Raw genomic sequence first — 17677 nt, forward strand, 5'->3', positions numbered from 1 at the left:
GGAGGGACGATTTGACGAATGATCCAGCCTCAGCCCCTGACAGCAGTCTCCACCTGCCCTCCTCACTTCTGTGTTTTTTGTGCATGAGCTCTGCTGCAGCCCTCTGTCAGCCTCTGGTGGCAGTTTAGAAAGCTTCATTGTGCATGAGCTACACAGCATCAAAGTGTACTCATACTGGGGCTTCTCTTGGTGTGGCACCACCTCTGTCCTCCACAACCTTTCATTCCCCTCTTTTCTGTCAGGGGTCCATTCTCTGTTATCCCTGTGCTGCAGAAAACAGTGACAGTGCAATCTACATGTTATCTTCTGTGGTTCAACCCAGTTGTAATCCAGTGTTAGAGATGATAGACTACAGTTTTACTGACTCTCCTCCTCAGTCGGGGGAACTAAACATCCTGAGAGATTGGAGATTTTGTTCATGTGTTGGTAGACATTTCTTGTCTCCAGTAATAAACAAAAATAAAGTCCTTTGTATCATATGTGACAAACAGTTGAAAGGACGTTGATAATACAGGCCCTATTAACTGCCCCCCTGATGAACTGCAGCACAGTGTGACATCCAGGTGCCTGGTCAATCAGTCGAGCTATTCAGTCTTACATGAATTCTATGGTGAAAAGCCCATTCACACTAAACTAAAGAAAGACTCAGTGACTCCTCTCAAGTTCAGACTGATGACATGAACATCATTTACAATCATGTTGAATATTTCAAAGTAGTGTTTGTTTTAAAAAAGATGCAACAAGTGGTTATATGAATGTGAATGAGATAAAAGAACAGAGCTGCAGTCAGTGGGATGGAGATCTGGTGTGCTGTGATCTGTCGTTGTCCTGTGCTTATTCTATGTGACGTGTAAACCTAGTGAAGAAATAAAGTGATGTGTTGAGCCCAAAAGTTAATTGTGCAGAATTCTTTTTTGTCCATCCAAGCACATGCATTTCAAATTAAATGTGTCAACCTGAATTTTGAAATTACACAAAGCAAATAACTATCCGGACGGTCACCCCATCCACTGATAGAGCGGTTCCATCATGCTTCCATTAGGTAACATTATTAGACAGCATGGCATAAATTTCCATTGCTATGCTGATGATACTCATCTGTACTTATCTATAAAACCAATAGGTACAACACCAACATCACGCATGCGCCATGTGTGAAGTCCACCGGAAGTGCCTCAGATCATTACATTTGCATACGATGCCTTCACGCAATCAGCCAACAAGCGAACAGCAGTGTGCAAAGAGTGCGGCACAAAGATACACGATTGTGGTTCAACTACATCGAACTTCATCCGGCATCTGAAAACGCATCCAGAACGGTTAGTCACTTACTTACGTGAAAGACGTTAAAATTAGTGATTGGCCAATGAACTAGCCACAACAAACTGTGCTAATGCTGTGATCAGGCAGATTTTATAGCCCATTTGCTGTCGGCCATATGATGTGACAGAATTTGGGTTAACATTTCACCATGTGTCAGAAGATTAGTCTATGCCATTGTCTTAAGTTACAGTCTCCATAGTGCTTATTTATTTATTCTCAAAAGAATAAATAAAGAAGCAGTACTTGGGAATCAAGGGGAGCTTAACATTCATAAAGCTGTCAAATGTGTTTGACACAACACAGTATTCAGATTACAATTCTGCTGCCATAATGCTGGACAGGACAAGGGTAATATAATTTTTTTTTTTTTAAAGAATCTTACTTAAGCTTCCAAGATGGGTAAGTGAAACCCACGTTTCATACAAATCATGTTTCTTCTTTTCCTGCTGTATTGAGGAACTTGTTAGACAAAATGTATGGGTCAATAGTTCTTTGACCCATAACATCTAACATTAAGTGACAAAAGGTATCCTTGCATAAATAATAAATCTAATACACTTAGCGGTACAGTGGTAAGTGAATTTAAAGGCTATGCAGTGAGATCCAGAACATTAAACTACTGCCCTCCAGTGTAATGTGAACAGAGCAGTCTCCAGCCAGCTGCTCCCCAACTTTATCACATATTTTGCATTCATAAAATAGGGACAACAGCAATGCCAGAGATCTTCAGCTTAGTTGTGTGATGAAGATGTATTAAAAAATGAATTCTTAGATTAGATTTTTTATTTATTTATTTATTTATATATATTTTTTTTAAATCAGACAATATGAACAGCTTCAGAACAAGTATCATCTTTATTGATATTATACAATGCAAGTGCAATTCAATTTCTGTACATGTAGAAACCCTCTCCTGTTCAGACTAACAGCAATGTTCACCTCTTCTCCCCTTGAAAGTATTTAAAAGTCTTCATTATAAATATTCAATTGTTTAGATATTCAAAACAAAAGATCTGAGAGTAGAAATATAAAAATGATTAATCTCAATGGAAACATTTACAGCTGCTCTAAAGCCTTTTCATGACTGTATGTTAGGGATCTGTAAAGAGCAACACGTCACACCTGCTGTGATAAAGTCTGTAGCCCTCACCTCGGGGGGTCTCTGTGCGTTACATGTGACATCATCACTGGCCCTTCGGCTCCTGTGTAGCAGCTTGTCTCAGTAAGACCTGGAAGTTAGGAGATAATACCAGCTTGTGATGGATGTTTCCCAAGACCATCATGTTTCCAGATTGCCCATCAGAAAGATGAACAGACACCAGTTGCTGAAGAAAAAGGGACATATCATTTCGGTGTTAACAGAATGGTTTGGATTATTATTAACACAATATGACCTGTGTTCCCCACTGCTAATAATCTGAAGTTGTAGGTTTTAAAATGTTACTGATGAATATGGGGAATTATTGAATATTCTTAGGACAACACGATACAGAATTGAGAAGAATCAATGCAAAACACAAAAAACAAAGAAAAGCTCGAGTCTCTTTCCACTTTCCACCTACTACAGATGGGGATTTCCATTGCTATGCTGATGATACTCAGCTGTACTTATCTATAAAACCAGATGAACCCAATAGGTTGGTCAGACTACAAGCATGTCTTAAAGACATAAAGACCTGGATGACTCAGAACTGTCTGCTTCTAAATTCAGACAAAACTGAAGTCGTTATCTTTGGACCTGAGCGTTTCAGGGAGAAATTGTCTAGCTATATAGTTACTCTAGATGGTATTTCCTTGGCTTCTAGTTCTACAGTGAGGAACCTTGGAGTTATTTTTGACCAGAATTTATCATTTGACTCGCATATAAAACAGGTTTCTAGGACTGCCTTCTTTCATCTTCGTAATATTGTTAAAATCAGGAACATCTTGTCTCAGAGTGATGCAGAAAAACTAATCCATGCATTTATTACTTCAGGATTGGACTGCTGTAATTCTTTATTATTGGGCTGTCCCACATATTCTCTGAAAAGCCTCCAGCTGATCCTAAATGCTGCAGCCAGAGTTTTGATGAGAACTAACAGGAGAGATCATATTTCTCCAGTTTTAGCTTCTCTTCATTGGCTCCCTGTTAAATTCAGAATAGAATTTAAGATTCTTCTCTTCACATATAAAGCTCTTAATGACCGAGCTCCATCATATCTTAAAGATCTCATTGTAAGATATTTTCCTAACAGAGCACTTCGTTCCCAAACTGCAGGTTTACTTGAGGTTCCCAGAGTTTCTAAAAGTAGAATGGGAGGCAGAGCCTTCAGTTATCAGGCCCCTCTCTGTGGAACCAGCTGCCAGTTTGGGAGGCAGAGCCTTCAGTTATCAGGCCCCTCTCTGTGGAACCAGCTGCCAGTTTGGGAGGCAGAGCCTTCAGTTATCAGGCCCCTCTCTGTGGAACCAGCTGCCAGTTTGGGAGGCAGAGCCTTCAGTTATCAGGCCCCTCTCTGTGGGACCAGCTGCCAGTTTGGGAGGCAGAGCCTTCAGTTATCAGGCCCCTCTCTGTGGAACCAGCTGCCAGTTTGGGAGGCAGAGCCTTCAGTTATCAGGCCCCTCTCTGTGGAACCAGCTGCCAGTTTGGGAGGCAGAGCCTTCAGTTATCAGGCCCCTCTCTGTGGAACCAGCTGCCAGTTTGGGAGGCAGAGCCTTCAGTTATCAGGCCCCTCTCTGTGGAACCAGCTGCCAGTTTGGGAGGCAGAGCCTTCAGTTATCAGGCCCCTCTCTGTGGAACCAGCTGCCAGTTTGGGAGGCAGAGCCTTCAGTTATCAGGCCCCTCTCTTGTGGAATAAGCTGCCAGTAAATGTCCGGGAAGCAGACACCCTTTCCACTTTTAAGACCAGGCTTAAAACTTTCTTTTTTTATAAAGCTTATAGTTAGGTCTGTTGAATCTGATAGTGTGTCTTGTTCTGCCTCCACCTCTGGCACCCTCTATACTTTCATTACCCCCTACCCGAACCAGGGTTTGCATCCCCACCCCGCTGTGACTGGTGTGCAGTTGGTGAGAGGCTGAGGTAGCTTGTGGCTGTAAAAAGATGGTTGTTGTGGTGTGAGGAGCAGATCTATATAGGGAGTATAGGGAATTACTCACTGAATCTGGTCCTTTATTTTATTATTTATTTTTTCGTTAGCACAAGTTTGTTGTGTTTACCTTGAATAGGGATGGCTCAGGTGATCCTGAAACATCCCATAGTTAAGCTGCTATAGGCCTAGACTGCTGGGGGGCCTCATCTGTCACACCTTTCCTCACTTTACTCTCTTTATGTATATGTGACATTATTGTGGTCATTAACTCGTGTTTCCCTGTTCCAACAGATATCCTTTGAATGGTGTTACAGTGCCGCCGCCGCTGCGGCCCTCCCCCCCTCCCCCCCTTTCTGTCTTCTCAAACCCCAGCTGGTGGAGGCGGATGGCCACCCTTCCTGGTTCTGGTTCTGCCAGAGGTTTCTTCCTGTTAAAAGGGAGTTGTTTCTCTCCACAGTCGCCTCAGGCACGCTCAGGCCGGGAGATTGGACCGAAAAACAAAAAGTTTTCAGTGCAATCTGTTGGTTTTCTTAGCTAGGAAATTGTTTTTGAATTGGCTCTATATGAACGAATTGGATTATTTTATGAATTATGATTATTATTAATTAATTGAATTCCAATTGGCTTGAATTGGACTTACTATCTAAGTGCCTTGAGATGACATTTGTTGTATTTGGCGCTATATAAATAAAAATGAATTGAATTGAATTGAATTGCGTCTTCAGCCGTTTAATCTTATACTTAATAAGGAACCTGTTTGTTTTATGTTAACTTGTATTTTATTTTTCCAGTTTTCCACTTTGGATTATTGAATACAGAAGAAATCTCTGAATAATTCATCATATGATGAAAATGTAGGTTCAGCTGTCATGTCTTTAGGCCATGTGGTGGACTCTGACCTCCCCAGGGCGGACCCCACTTACAGAGACTTCTTTTATGAATGTCATCAGAAAACATGTGAGGAAAGTCACAAAAATGCAGAAAATACTTTAGATTAGATTAGATTGTAATTTATTTACTGAGAAAGGTTTACTGAGGAGCTTGCTCTCTGACAGATTTACTTTTTAAACCATGACTGTAAAATTGTAAGATACACTATAGAATAGAAAAATCCTTTATTCATTCCCCAATGGGGGAAATTCAAATTAGTCAAGTAGCTCAAAAAAATTATAAATATTTACAATGATTGTATATTAACAACAACAATAATAATACTACTACTAACTAATAATAATAAATGACTAAATAAACAAATAAAAATTAATAAATAAAAATCAATCAATCAATTTGAGAAGAACTCAGCAGTCCCTGTTAAAAAGCCTTCTGGCTGTGGGGACAAAGGACCTCCACCAGCTCTTTGGTTTTGGTGGTGTTCAGGAGCAAACAGTTCTTTTTGCTCCAGTCAGTAAAGGCCTCCACAAGGTCCCTGTACTCCTTCTCCTGTCCACCACGCACACATGCGACAACAGCCGTATCATCAGAATACTTCTGTATGTGGCAGGACTCTGAGTTGTACCTGAAGTCCGATGTGTACAGTGTGAAAAAGAAAAGGAGCCAAAACAGTACCCTGCGGAGCCCCAGTACTGCATTCCAGTGTTCCAGAAACACATTTCCCCATGCTGACATACTGTGGTCTGGCAGACAAATAGTCTATAATCCATGATGTCAGGGAGGGGGCCACACCCATACCGAGCAGCTTGTCTTTCAGTATGGGAGGCCGTATGGTGTTGAAGGCACTGGAGAAGTCAAAGAACATGACTCTCACATATGAACCAGGCACATCCAGATAAGCTTATGCCTGATGCAACATGTACAGAATCAGGTCTTCCACTCCTATGTGTTTCTGGTAGGCAAACTGGAGGGGGTCAAGAGCCTCAGCAACCTGCAATCTGATGCAACGAACAAGAAGTTTCTCCAAGGTCTTCATGATATGAGATGTCAGAGCCACCGGTCTGTAGTCATTCAGCTCCACCGGTTGCCCTAATTTGGGCACTGGTATGAGACAAGAAGTTTTCCACAGCACCGGGACTTTTTCCATCTGAATGCTCATATTGAAGAGCCTCTGAAGAGGGACTGCTAGTTGACCAACACAGTCCCTCAGAAGCCTTGGACAGACTCCATCTGGGCCTGAAGCCCCCCCTGACTTATATTGCAAAAGGTATTCCCTCACTCATTCAAATAATTAAATGCAGGTGTTCCATCACTTCCATGGCCACAGGTGTATAAATCCAAGCATCTCGGCATGCAGACTGCTGCTACCAACATCTGTGAAAGAATGTTTCTCTCTCAGGAGCTCAGTGAACTCCAGCATGGTACCATGATGGGATGCCACCTGTGCAACAAGTCATCACCAAGTGCAATGCAAAGCGTCGGATGCAGCGGTGTAAAGCACGCCGCCGCTGGACTCTACAGCAGTGGAGACGCCTTCTCTGGAGGGACCAATCACGCTTCTGCATCTGGCAATCTGATGGAGGAGTCTGGGTGTGGCGGTTGCCAGGGGAACGGTACTTGTCTGGCTGCGTGGTGCCGAGTGTAAAGTTTGGTGGAGGAGGGATCATGGTGTGGGGTTGTTCTTCAGGAGCTGGGCTTGGCCCCTTAGTTCCAGTGAAAGGAACTCTGAATGCTTCATACCAAGAGATTTTGGACCATTTCATGCTCCCAACTTTGTGGAAACAGTTTGGGGACGGCCCCTTCCTGTTCCAACATGACTGCGTACCAGTGCACAAAGCAAGCTCCATAAAGACATGGATGAGCCAGTTTGGTGTGGAAGAACCTGACCGGCCTGCAGAGTCCTGACCTCAACCTGATAGAACACCTTTGGGATGACTCAGAGCAGAGACTGTGAGCCAGGCCTTCTGTCCAACATCAGTGTCTGACCTCACAGATGCGCTTCTGGAAGAATGGTCAAACACTCCCATAAACACTCCTAAAGCTTGTGGAAAGCTTGCCCAGAAGAGTTGAAGCTGTTACAGCTGCAAAGGGTGGGCCGACGTCACATTAAACCCTCTGGATGAAGAATGGAATGTTACTGAAGTTCATATGTGTGTAAAGACAGATGAGCCAATATTTATGGCAATAAAGGGTATGAAAAGAATCAAGTTACAGTAGAATTAAAAAAAATATAAAGCCAACATATTTTTACACTTTTCTCTCCTCAAACTAAATAAAAAACCCAATGAGAGTCTGTCCCAGCTGTCATTGGGTCAGAGGCAGGGTACACACTCACTCCTAGGGACAACTTAGATTCACCAATTTAAACTGACATGTAGGAGGAGGAGTTCCCAGAGAGAACCCACGTAGAGCATGAAACGGGCCTTAAAAGTCAGACCCGAACCGGCCCGTGCCCGGCCCAGCCCGTTTTGATTGACAGCTTTGTAGAGCCCGGACACATTTTTTCAAATGTGCGCATATCTTATCAGTCAAGAATGAATCATTGTATTTTTTGTATCACAGTATTTTTTTTATTAATGATAGTTAGCCTACAATGTCTGAACAAGAACTTCCAGGCTAAAATAAATTCTCTGACCAAGAAAGTGAAAAAAAAACCAAAAAAAAAACCAGCAACAACAACAACAAAAATACACCGTTTTTTTTTTCTGTTAAGATTGATACACATGTAGGCCTATAGCTAACTAATAAACATTTAGACTTGGGACCGAAAAATCGTCCAACCAATTCAGATAGACCTAGATTATAAATTAGGATTTCTTTATGCAATTACGAAATAAAACAAACATTATGCACACAGCATGACCCACGGTCCCACGCAAGACAAATAGAAAACGAACTTGCGCTTGATTAATCTCCACCACTATTGCCAAATTAGAATATGAATATGCACTCACTGCAATAGAAATTAGCCATTGTAATAAAAACAAATCCCAGTCAGTTTAAAGACATGCTATGCAACTTTTTCATGGTCATAATATTGCTTGGCAATCATCAGTTTGCTTGGCTGACCCGTTCCGATTAAAACGGTGACATTTCCATCTCCATCTGGTGGCCCTAGCCCGAAACAGCGCTTGCAACTTTGCCCGTGGCGCCGCGTGCTTTGTTTAGCTCTGGAAGTCTCACGACACACGAGAGCCGAGAACTACTGCTTCACGGCAGGTCTAAAGGGCTCTGAGCCGAGCCAGGTAGCCTGATAAGACACACCTCTCTCCATTAGCTGTCGACGGCTAAATTGAATGCGGTTAGCTTCTAGAGTTGTAATATAGTTTGTAATAGATATCGTGATGGCAGAACCACCGAAAAAGCCTAGAACAGCGGGGAAGAGACCACTGTCGGAGGAGGCCAGGGAGAAGAAGAGAGCAAGAGACCGGGCGAGGCACTCCACATCGGTGAACATCGGTCCGGCGTTCACCGAATGGCGTGAGCTTCAAAGAAGGGAAGGATTCAAAACTGATGCCGAAGTGGCTTGTTTGTTATTGCAATCGTAAGTACATTATGCTCATATTTAGAACCTAAGTTTTTTTCCTAGACATAGTAAATGTGGAGCTATTGAACCTTTTTGGTGATCGTTACATTTTCCAAGTCAAAACTTGTGAAAAACGATGTTTGGTTAGCAGCCATTGAGCTAACCACCGTTTTCATCAGTGGATGTAGCTGCTAGTATATAGACAAATGTTTAGCAGTTGCCGTGTGCAGGTTAGCAGTGATGTCGGTGTAGAACTTGTCATTTTCATTACAATAATTTTGAATGCGGCTTGCTGGAGTTGAAGGTATTTGAGTTGTAACTGTAAAGGTGAACATACTGTTATGTATTGTTCCTGCCTCACAAACTATATCTAAAATAACAATTCTCTGTTTCTGAAGCGGCTGGCTATAGCACTAGGACTAGACATGTCCGTTCGTGTTTCTTTCAGTGGATGTTGCTATAAGGACTTTTGTAGAACTACATTTGTACAAATACACAGTCTTCCTGCGCCAAGTAGTAGGTCTTGGTGTAATGAAATTAGGCTATGTTACGATCGCTTCCAGAATGATCTTTGTAGGACTGTTATTATTACTATTTGGGTGTGTGTGTGACTGTGTTCACTTTCTCATGCGGACCCAGGACAAATGGCGCCGTACGGCTGCCTCTAGAGCTGGTGTGAATGTGTATGTGTGTGTTTGTGTGTGTAAAGCGCTTTGAGAAAACTTCTTAGTTGTGATGTTGCTCAAAATAAATGCATATTGTATTGTATTGTATTTGCTCTCATTGGAGGATAATGATGAGCACTATATTTTGTCTCTGTTTATTACATTACAGCTTCAAGCGCGAGCCGGAGCCACTGACAATGTCTACTCCTCATAAAGGGCAGTCCAAGACCCGCCCACCACATGATGCACCAGTGGTATTCAGCATAAGTGAGGAGTCAGACCGTGATGAGTATGTTTCTCACAGTATTTGATTAGTACTGAACTCAGTAATGTACAGGGGGTCCAAAACATAATTCTTCTGTTTGTTTTTTTATGTAGACGAGCGGGTCCCTTTGAGCATGGTATCCAGCCTTTGACTGAAGATATTGTGACTGCTGTTCTGGAATCTAGGTGAGTTTAAAGTGTTTCATTCTGGTTTGCCTATACACCTCAATGGCCCAAGTATCGCCCCCACCCTAACCCTTACTGTACTGGGTCATTCATTCATATTTGTATCCATCTTTATTATGATTGCAGCATGCACTCCCTGAGCCTTACTGCAGATGAAGGAGAGCTCAGTGACTCGCCAGACGAAGAAGAGGCTGGCAATGATTTCCATAATACAACGTAAGTGTTGTATGCAATCTGTGTCTAAGTACTGCAATGCAGTCTAAGTGTTGTATGTGTTTATCTCATTTACAGTACTGACATTATTCCAACCTGAACTTTTGTTTGGTTTTTATTTACAGTATTGACATCGATGATTGTTTGGCGGACTTGAGTCACTTAGGTTTGGAAGACGGGGACGGCTCAGATGAGGACTTTGTTCCGTCTATACATCTACGGTATGTTCCTCCGTATTTATTTGGAGAAGTAATGACCAATTTTCATTTATCAAGTAAAGACTGTTTTTTCCACCTGTAAACACAGTAATGCCTTAGGATGATGAATCTTACTAATACATGTGTATGTTGCCATCTTGTTACAGAGTGGTCAGTGACAAAACACAGGGTCTTGATGTTTTTGATTTTGAGACTGCAACCCCTGCTGAGAGGGAATCGGAACCTCCGCCTGACCATTCCAAGGTTACGACAGAAGAGGACCTGGTTGGCAAACCTGCTCACATTTCTTACGACGACAACCTGCTTCACCTTGCTCAACATATGAACTTGCCAATCATAAAGTGCAGACACATAGACCAACTGTCTCAGGTTGCATGTCCAGGTGTACCACCTTTTAAGGTCAGACTGAAGCCCCGTGGAACTGGAGTAGCTCTAGAATGGGTAAGAGATTTTCAGAATGTAAATGTATAAGTCGCATAGAATACCTTTACTTTCTGGCAGCCCCTGGGTTTTGCCTCCATCCCTGTCTTTTCTTCAGTATGAATGGGCCAATTCTACATTAGGCTATTTTCTACATGCAATTGGGCTTTTGGTTCAGTGTTCTACATGATTTTTGTGTTTCTCAGGTGTGCTCATTTGGACACAGTCTGTGGAAGTGGAATTCACAGCCACTGCTGAAGTTTGGAATGCAGGGTGGCGACTTCATGTTGTCTACAAATATCCTTCTATCTGGCAACAACTACAGAAAGATAGCACTGCTTTTCAAGTTCAAGGTTGCTGAATCCATGTTCTTCAGGATCCAAGACGCTTATTGCATTGAGCCAGTTCAAGAGTACTGGGAGCAGATCCGGTCAGAAGTGATAGAGCGCCTGCGCGACAAGGACAATGTTGTTGTCTTAGGTGAGGAATTGATTTGTTTCTGTAAACATTCTCCACATCACCTATTGTTTCCTGCTTCTGAAGAGTGCAGACGTGTCTCTGCTTCCTCCTGCTGCTTATCGCTTTATTTGCTTTTAAATCATTTTACTTCTTTCCACAAGTCTTGGATATAATTTTATTCTTTTTCTTTTAAGTGAACCAAGACTTTTTAAAATCATTTTTATTCTTTTTACAACTTATCTGACGAGCCAGCGACTACAATCCTTTCAACATGCCCTGTGAAAGCTGTCGGATATATCAACAAGAAATTTGGGCGCTACAAGTAAGGATTTTTGCCTTAGAAACTGAAATGGGACTTCATGAAACGCTCCCAATGGAATCCAGTGGTAAGAAGTCCACATTTACTTCCAAAGGAAAGGGTGAAAAAACTGCTACCTCCAACTTAAAGCTAAATGATACTGTGTCTTTTCCAAGACTCTGTAAAGGCACGTATGATGGACTTGGTGCAAAGCCGAAGAATCGTCAAACTGTTGGTATCAACAGAGAATATGTAACATCATCCGGAATAAAGTTAACAAACAGATTTTTACCTGTCAGAGCCAAATGTGACTGAGTGTAACAGACAGAGAGACGGTACAAAGAAGCAGATGGACAGAGAAACTGTGCCGAGTGTCAAGGTCAAAGATACTCTTGTGCTTGGAGACGGAGCCATATCTAATATAAACATAAACAGAATGGTTACATGCAGCTATCCAAGTGCCACTGTCTCTGACATCACAAGATTACTACCAGAGGTACTGGCAAAACACCAAGGGGTGAAACAGCTGATTGTGCACGTGGGTGCAGTGGACATCAGAGAGAATCAGTCTGAAATCTTAAAAAAAGACTTTGAGAAACTGTTTGAGTCTTGATAAAGTGACAATACCAACATTCATAAGTGGACCTCTCCCAAACATCGACAGGAGGATCAACAAATTCAGCCGGCTGCTTCAGTTGAACACATGGCTGTCCAAAGTCTGTGAGTCCAGAGGACCTCATTTCATCGAGAACTTTAATCTTTTCTGGCAAAGAGATGATCTCTTTCAAAGAAAAAGCCCACACCTGAACAGAGGTGGAGTGAGACGACTGACGGATAATCTTCTCCACGCTCTGAGGCATCAGAAGGGGCCAGGGCCAGGACCAGGACCAGGACCAGGACCAGGACCGGGTCCTGTGCTGCCGCAGAGAGAGAAGACGAGCCAGAGAAGAGCTCCTGCCTCGCCACCCAAGGACCCAGCAAAGGATTCAGCCACAGCAGCCACAGCAGCACCTCCAGCATCCCGAACACAGGATTCAGCAGCTCCACCATCGCCTTCACCACGGCCCTCACCACAGGCCTGGAACCCACCTGCTGCATCTACACCCTCCAGAGATGTTTCACCATCGTTCTCTTCTCCACCGTCACCCAGGAGATTTCCTGATCACCTTGAAAGCTTGGTGAAATCGGGGATTAAAATGGTTCCTCTCACGCCAAACATGGCAAGATCAAGAATTCTATCCTCAAAGAAGCATCGAGCCCCTCTCCCTCCCCAGCCTACTCCATCGACCAAAGCCCCCCCAGCTTGGCCCCCACCACCGGTGCCCACAGCTGTCATTTCCAACAGCGTCAATGCTGTTGTCTAGGACACTAAGGGCCTCTGTGTTGGTAAACACCATCTCAACCAGAGGTCCAAGGATGGAGTGAAGAGAGGGACAATCAGACTGTCCAATCAGAGAAACCTTATCCATATCCCTTGCAAGAACACAGCATCCAGTTCAACTATAACTAATCTCAAACACGCAGTACTCAATGTCAGATCTTTAAGTAACAAATCATTCTTAATTAATAGTTTTATTTCCTCTCACAATCTTTTTTATGTTTTTAACTGAGACATGGCTCGACAAAAACACAGCAAATGCAGTCCTGATTGAGTCTAGTCCACCTCACTTCAATTTTGTGTCTGAAACACGAGAAAACCAGAGGGGTGGGGGTGTTTGTGCCATGTTCAGGGACAATATACCCACCCACAAGTTGTCATTTGTTTTTTTTTCATCATTTGAGTATGTCATTCAAAATGGAGATAAAACAATCTTCCATACTTTATATCACCATTTATAAACCACCACAGAATTGTTTTATTGATGATTTTACTGAACTACTTTCAATTGTGTGCACTGCTTTTGACTGTTTAGTCATAACAGGGGACTTGAATGTGCACGTGGACGTAGCGCATAACAAGGAAGCTAAAGAGCTCACTGCTGTCCTTGAAATGTTTGGTCTAACTCAGCATGTGACTGAGCCCACCCACAACAGAGGGCACACTCTAGATGTGCTCATTTCAAGGGGTGTTGTTATTTCAAACGTGAATGTCGTCGATGTTGCTTTATCTGATCATTTCTGTGTTTTCTTCGACCTATCTACTTTACCCAAAACACCAGCTGGGTCTGCAGTTGTTCGGGGAAGACTCATAAATGACAGAACAGGGACACAGTTTGTAGAAATGATTAGGTTTGAGAACACCCCGTGTTCTGATGTTGATGATCTGTTGAACTCTTACACATCAAGTCTCTTAAATGTTTTGGATACCATTGCTCCTGTCAAGGTCAGAATGGTTAAAAGTAGGCAAAGGGCGCCATGGAGGAAAGAAGAGTCGGTCAGGGCACAGAAAAGGGAGTGCCGGAGAGCCGAACGGAAATGGCGCAAGTCAAAGCTCCAGGTTCATTATGAGACTTACGAAGAAAAGCTATGTGTGTTCAACCAGACTTTGCGTAGAACAAGGGAGAGTTATTTTTCTGAAATCATCAAAAACTGCAGTAACAACTCTCATGTCCTGTTTGCTACAGTAAACAGATTAACAAACCCTCCAGTTTCACTGCCTTTAGAACTAATTTCTACATCCAAGTGTAATGAGTTTACAACATTCTTTAATGACAAAGTTCAAGGCATTAAAAATGCAATAATTTCCACAACACAAATAACTACTCTGCAGCCAGCTAGACACCTAGAGCTGACACATTTCACACCTGTTACTGACAAAACAGTCGAAGAGACCATCTGCAGTCTGAGTTCATCAACGTGCTGCCTTGATGAGTTGCCCACTAGATTCCTAAAGTCTGTGCTGAGCAGTTTGTTGCCACAACTTGCTCATCTAGTCAACATCTCATTCCAGACTGGAACATTTCCAAAGGCCTTAAAAACTGCTGTCATTAAGCCTCTTCTAAAGAAGAGCAATCTTGATGCCACAGTACTGAACAACTACCGGCCCATATCACACCTGCCATTCTTAGGCAAAGTCCTAGAAAAAGTTGTATACCAACAGCTTAGTGACTTTCTCCTGTCTAACAATGTTTTTGATACTTTCCAATCAGGCTTTAGGCCCCACCACAGCACTGAGACAGCTCTGATCAAGGTGACAAATGACATCTGCCTGAACACAGATGCAAGTAGAGTCACAGTCTTAGTTCTGCTGGACCTGAGTGCTGCCTTTGACACAGTTGACCATGCAACCTTATTAAAGAGGTTAGAAGACTGGGTGGGAATCTCTGGTCGTGCTTTAAACTGGTTCAAGTCCTATCTGGAGGACAGGAAATATTTTGTTGAAATTGGTAACTGTGTCTCAGACCAAATGGCTATGACCTGTGGGGTTCCCCAGGGGTCAATCCTGGGACCCGTATTGTTCAATCTGTACATGCTTCCACTAGGCCAGCTAATACGCAGCTATAATGTGTCCTACCACAACTATGCAGATGACACTCCGATCTACGTGTCACTGACGGCAGGAGAACACGGGCCTGTAGATACATTGTGTCGCTGCATCGAACAGATCAGTGTGGATGCAAAACAATTTCCTCCAGCTAAACTCAGACAAAACTGAAATCATTGTCTGTGGCCCACAGAAACAAAGAGAAAGTGTTATCAGTCACCTTGAGACTCTTTCTCTAAAACCTAATAATCAGGTTAGAAATCTCGGGGTAATATTGGACTCAGACCTGAACTTTAACAGCCACATTAAATCTGTAACATCAGCAGCTTTTTACCATCTAAAAAACATTGCCAGAATCAAAGGAATAGTGTCTAAACCAGACTTAGAAAGACTGATCCATGCGTTTGTCTCTAGCAGGTTAGACTACTGTAACGGCCTGCTCACTGGGCTCTAAACGGGCTATAAGACAGCTGCAGTACATCCAGAACGCTGCTGCTCGAGTCCTGACCAGAACCAGGAAATACGACCATATTAGTCCAGTGCTCAGGTCTCTGCACTGGCTTCCTGTCGCTCAGAGAATAGACTTTAAAACAGCTCTGCTTGTGTACAAGTCTCTTCATGGTCCAGCGCCAAAGTACATCTCTGACATGTTAGAGCCATATGAACCAACTCGGGCTCTGAGAACCTCAGGGAGGGGTCTCCTGCTGGGGCCCAGAGTCAGGACTAAACAAGGTGAGGCTGCGTTTCAGTTTTATGCTCCTAAAATCTGGAACAGTCTTCCAGAAGATGTGAGACAGGCCTCAACTCTGACATTGTTTAAATCCAGGCTGAAAACAGTTCTATTTAGCTGTGCATATGACACCTGAAAGTATTTTATCTGCACTCTTTGCTTTTTAATTAATTAATGATTATTTTAATGGGTTTTTAATTTCTTTATTTTATTTTTTATTTCTTTTTAATGATTTTGCCTTCTTGTGATTTTATGTAGCTGTGAAGCACTTTGAATTGCCCTGTGTATGAATTGTGCTCTATAAATAAAATTGCCTTGCCTTGCCTATTGTCGATTCAAATAATGGTAGTTTTAAATCTGTTATTCTAATGTTACCTTTTTCTTGTGTAATTGTTTAGGTGATGGTCGAATGGACTCTCCTGGTAAGTTCACCATACATATGTAAATATTTGAATATGCAGTATGAATAATTCTAACATATGTATAATGATTCATAGACTGACAGCTATGCTTAATCCACATTCTCAGTGTTTTTGACAACTGTCCTTATACTTCAGGTCACTGTGCTCAGTTTTGCACATACAGAACGATCGAGCAGGATTCCAGGGATATTGTTCACATCGTGGACAAAAGAGAGACCAGACGCAATTCGTGATAATGGAGAAAGAGTGTTTTGTGCAGACCATGGATTCTCTCCTCTCTGACCTCAAGGTCAAGAAAGTGGTTACCGATGCGCATCCTCAAATTTCTGCATTTCTGAGTAAGTGTACCTCGTGCTGCCGCATGTTCTTGTTATTCTAGGATATTATAGATTTCAGTAATCTTGTCATAATTGTTCATTATCATTGACTGTGCTGAATGTGTTTGATTAATCAAGATCCGCAGCGTGGGAAGTATAAAGAATGGCACATCCAACATTCACTGGACATCTGGCATGCAGCTAAAAGTCTCTACAAAAAGCTTAATCAGGTAAGACATTCAGTACTTTTTTAAACTGCCACTACACTTCCAACAATGCCAGGTTTCAGTATAAAAATGATTAGGCCTCTAGGCCTATAATGAAACTAAGAAAATGCAGAAGGCTTGCCGCTTCTCTTCATAACCTGTCCCCAACGCCACGATGATCAGCAGCTGAAAATGAATAAAATAATGCCAACATTAGGCCATAAACTTTGTGATTTTTGCATGTAGGCCTATTTGTTGCACACTATTTAGCTATAGACTTTTTAAAAAGTGTACTCACCAGGCTACATGTTTTTGTGGAGGAAGATGATGGAATCTACTGTTGAAGGCTTCAGCGCAGTTCTGCGCTGACTGATGGTGCATCCAGCAGCGCTGAAGACTCTCGCTGCTGCTGCTACTGGCAGGGATGCACAGCACTGATCTCGCCAACTTCGCAAGTTTTGGAAAGGATGTTTTGTTGATCTTCCACCAGTCGAGAACATCCACTTCGTTTTCAATGACAGCCGTTTCAATGTAGCGGCTGACCTCGTCATCTTCCCATCCTGGTTGCTGTACATTTTCCCACTCAGAGAAGTGCGCTCTTTTTGATGGAAGAGGGGCTTCGACCTGGGGATGTTCCACATCTGGGCCTTCAGCCGTGGCATGCAGAAGAGTGCGGACATGTGCATATAAGGCATTCCTTTCTTGGGGTGACATCATTCTCAGCTGATTGAATTTCGGCCAGAGGAATGTTGCAATCTTGTGCAGGTCCCGTATGACCACTTTCCGTGCGAGCCAATCTTCGTGCCGTTTACGCACGATTGCTTGCTGTGGGGAGTCAAGGGCATTCTGTTGACATTGGCGTTTCAGCTTCTCAACCCAGAGGCACAAACGATTAAGTGTTGGGTATTTGTCTCCCTCGAGCTCACGTTGTGCTTCGAAGAACGGCTTCAAAAAGTCTATCAGAAAGCCCAATGTGTCTGGTGCAATTCTGTCAATGCGAGCTCTCTCGCCGCGTTCCTCCAGCTTCTCGTGGAGCTCCTGAAAAGTGG

The 17677-nt window shown here is 42.8% G+C and overlaps 2 protein-coding genes across 4 annotated transcripts in view; one reads left to right on the plus strand and one right to left on the minus strand.

The window, feature by feature from the left end:
• atp6v0a1b (ATPase H+ transporting V0 subunit a1b) overlaps positions 1 to 897 on the plus strand; it is a 54612-nt gene extending 53715 nt beyond the window's left edge. For both annotated transcript variants that reach the window (XM_075457981.1, XM_075457982.1), the window contains exon 22: positions 1 to 897. This exon is cut by the window's left edge and continues 72 nt beyond it. In XM_075457981.1, coding sequence (XP_075314096.1) covers positions 1 to 22 — 22 coding nt within the window. In that variant the 3' untranslated portion in view covers positions 23 to 897.
• Positions 898 to 2159: 1262 nt separating this feature from the next.
• Positions 2160 to 17677, minus strand: part of LOC142373692 (DNA-directed RNA polymerase III subunit RPC4) — a 61919-nt gene continuing 46401 nt past the window's right edge. For both annotated transcript variants that reach the window (XM_075457065.1, XM_075457064.1), the window contains one exon: positions 2160 to 2648. In XM_075457065.1, the coding sequence (XP_075313180.1) occupies positions 2508 to 2648 (141 nt within the window). In that variant the 3' untranslated portion in view covers positions 2160 to 2507. The remainder of the gene's footprint in view (positions 2649 to 17677) is intronic.

This window comes from Odontesthes bonariensis, chromosome 23 (genome assembly GCF_027942865.1).
Source record: "Odontesthes bonariensis isolate fOdoBon6 chromosome 23, fOdoBon6.hap1, whole genome shotgun sequence".
In the NCBI taxonomy this organism is placed as follows: Eukaryota; Metazoa; Chordata; class Actinopteri; order Atheriniformes; family Atherinopsidae; genus Odontesthes; species Odontesthes bonariensis.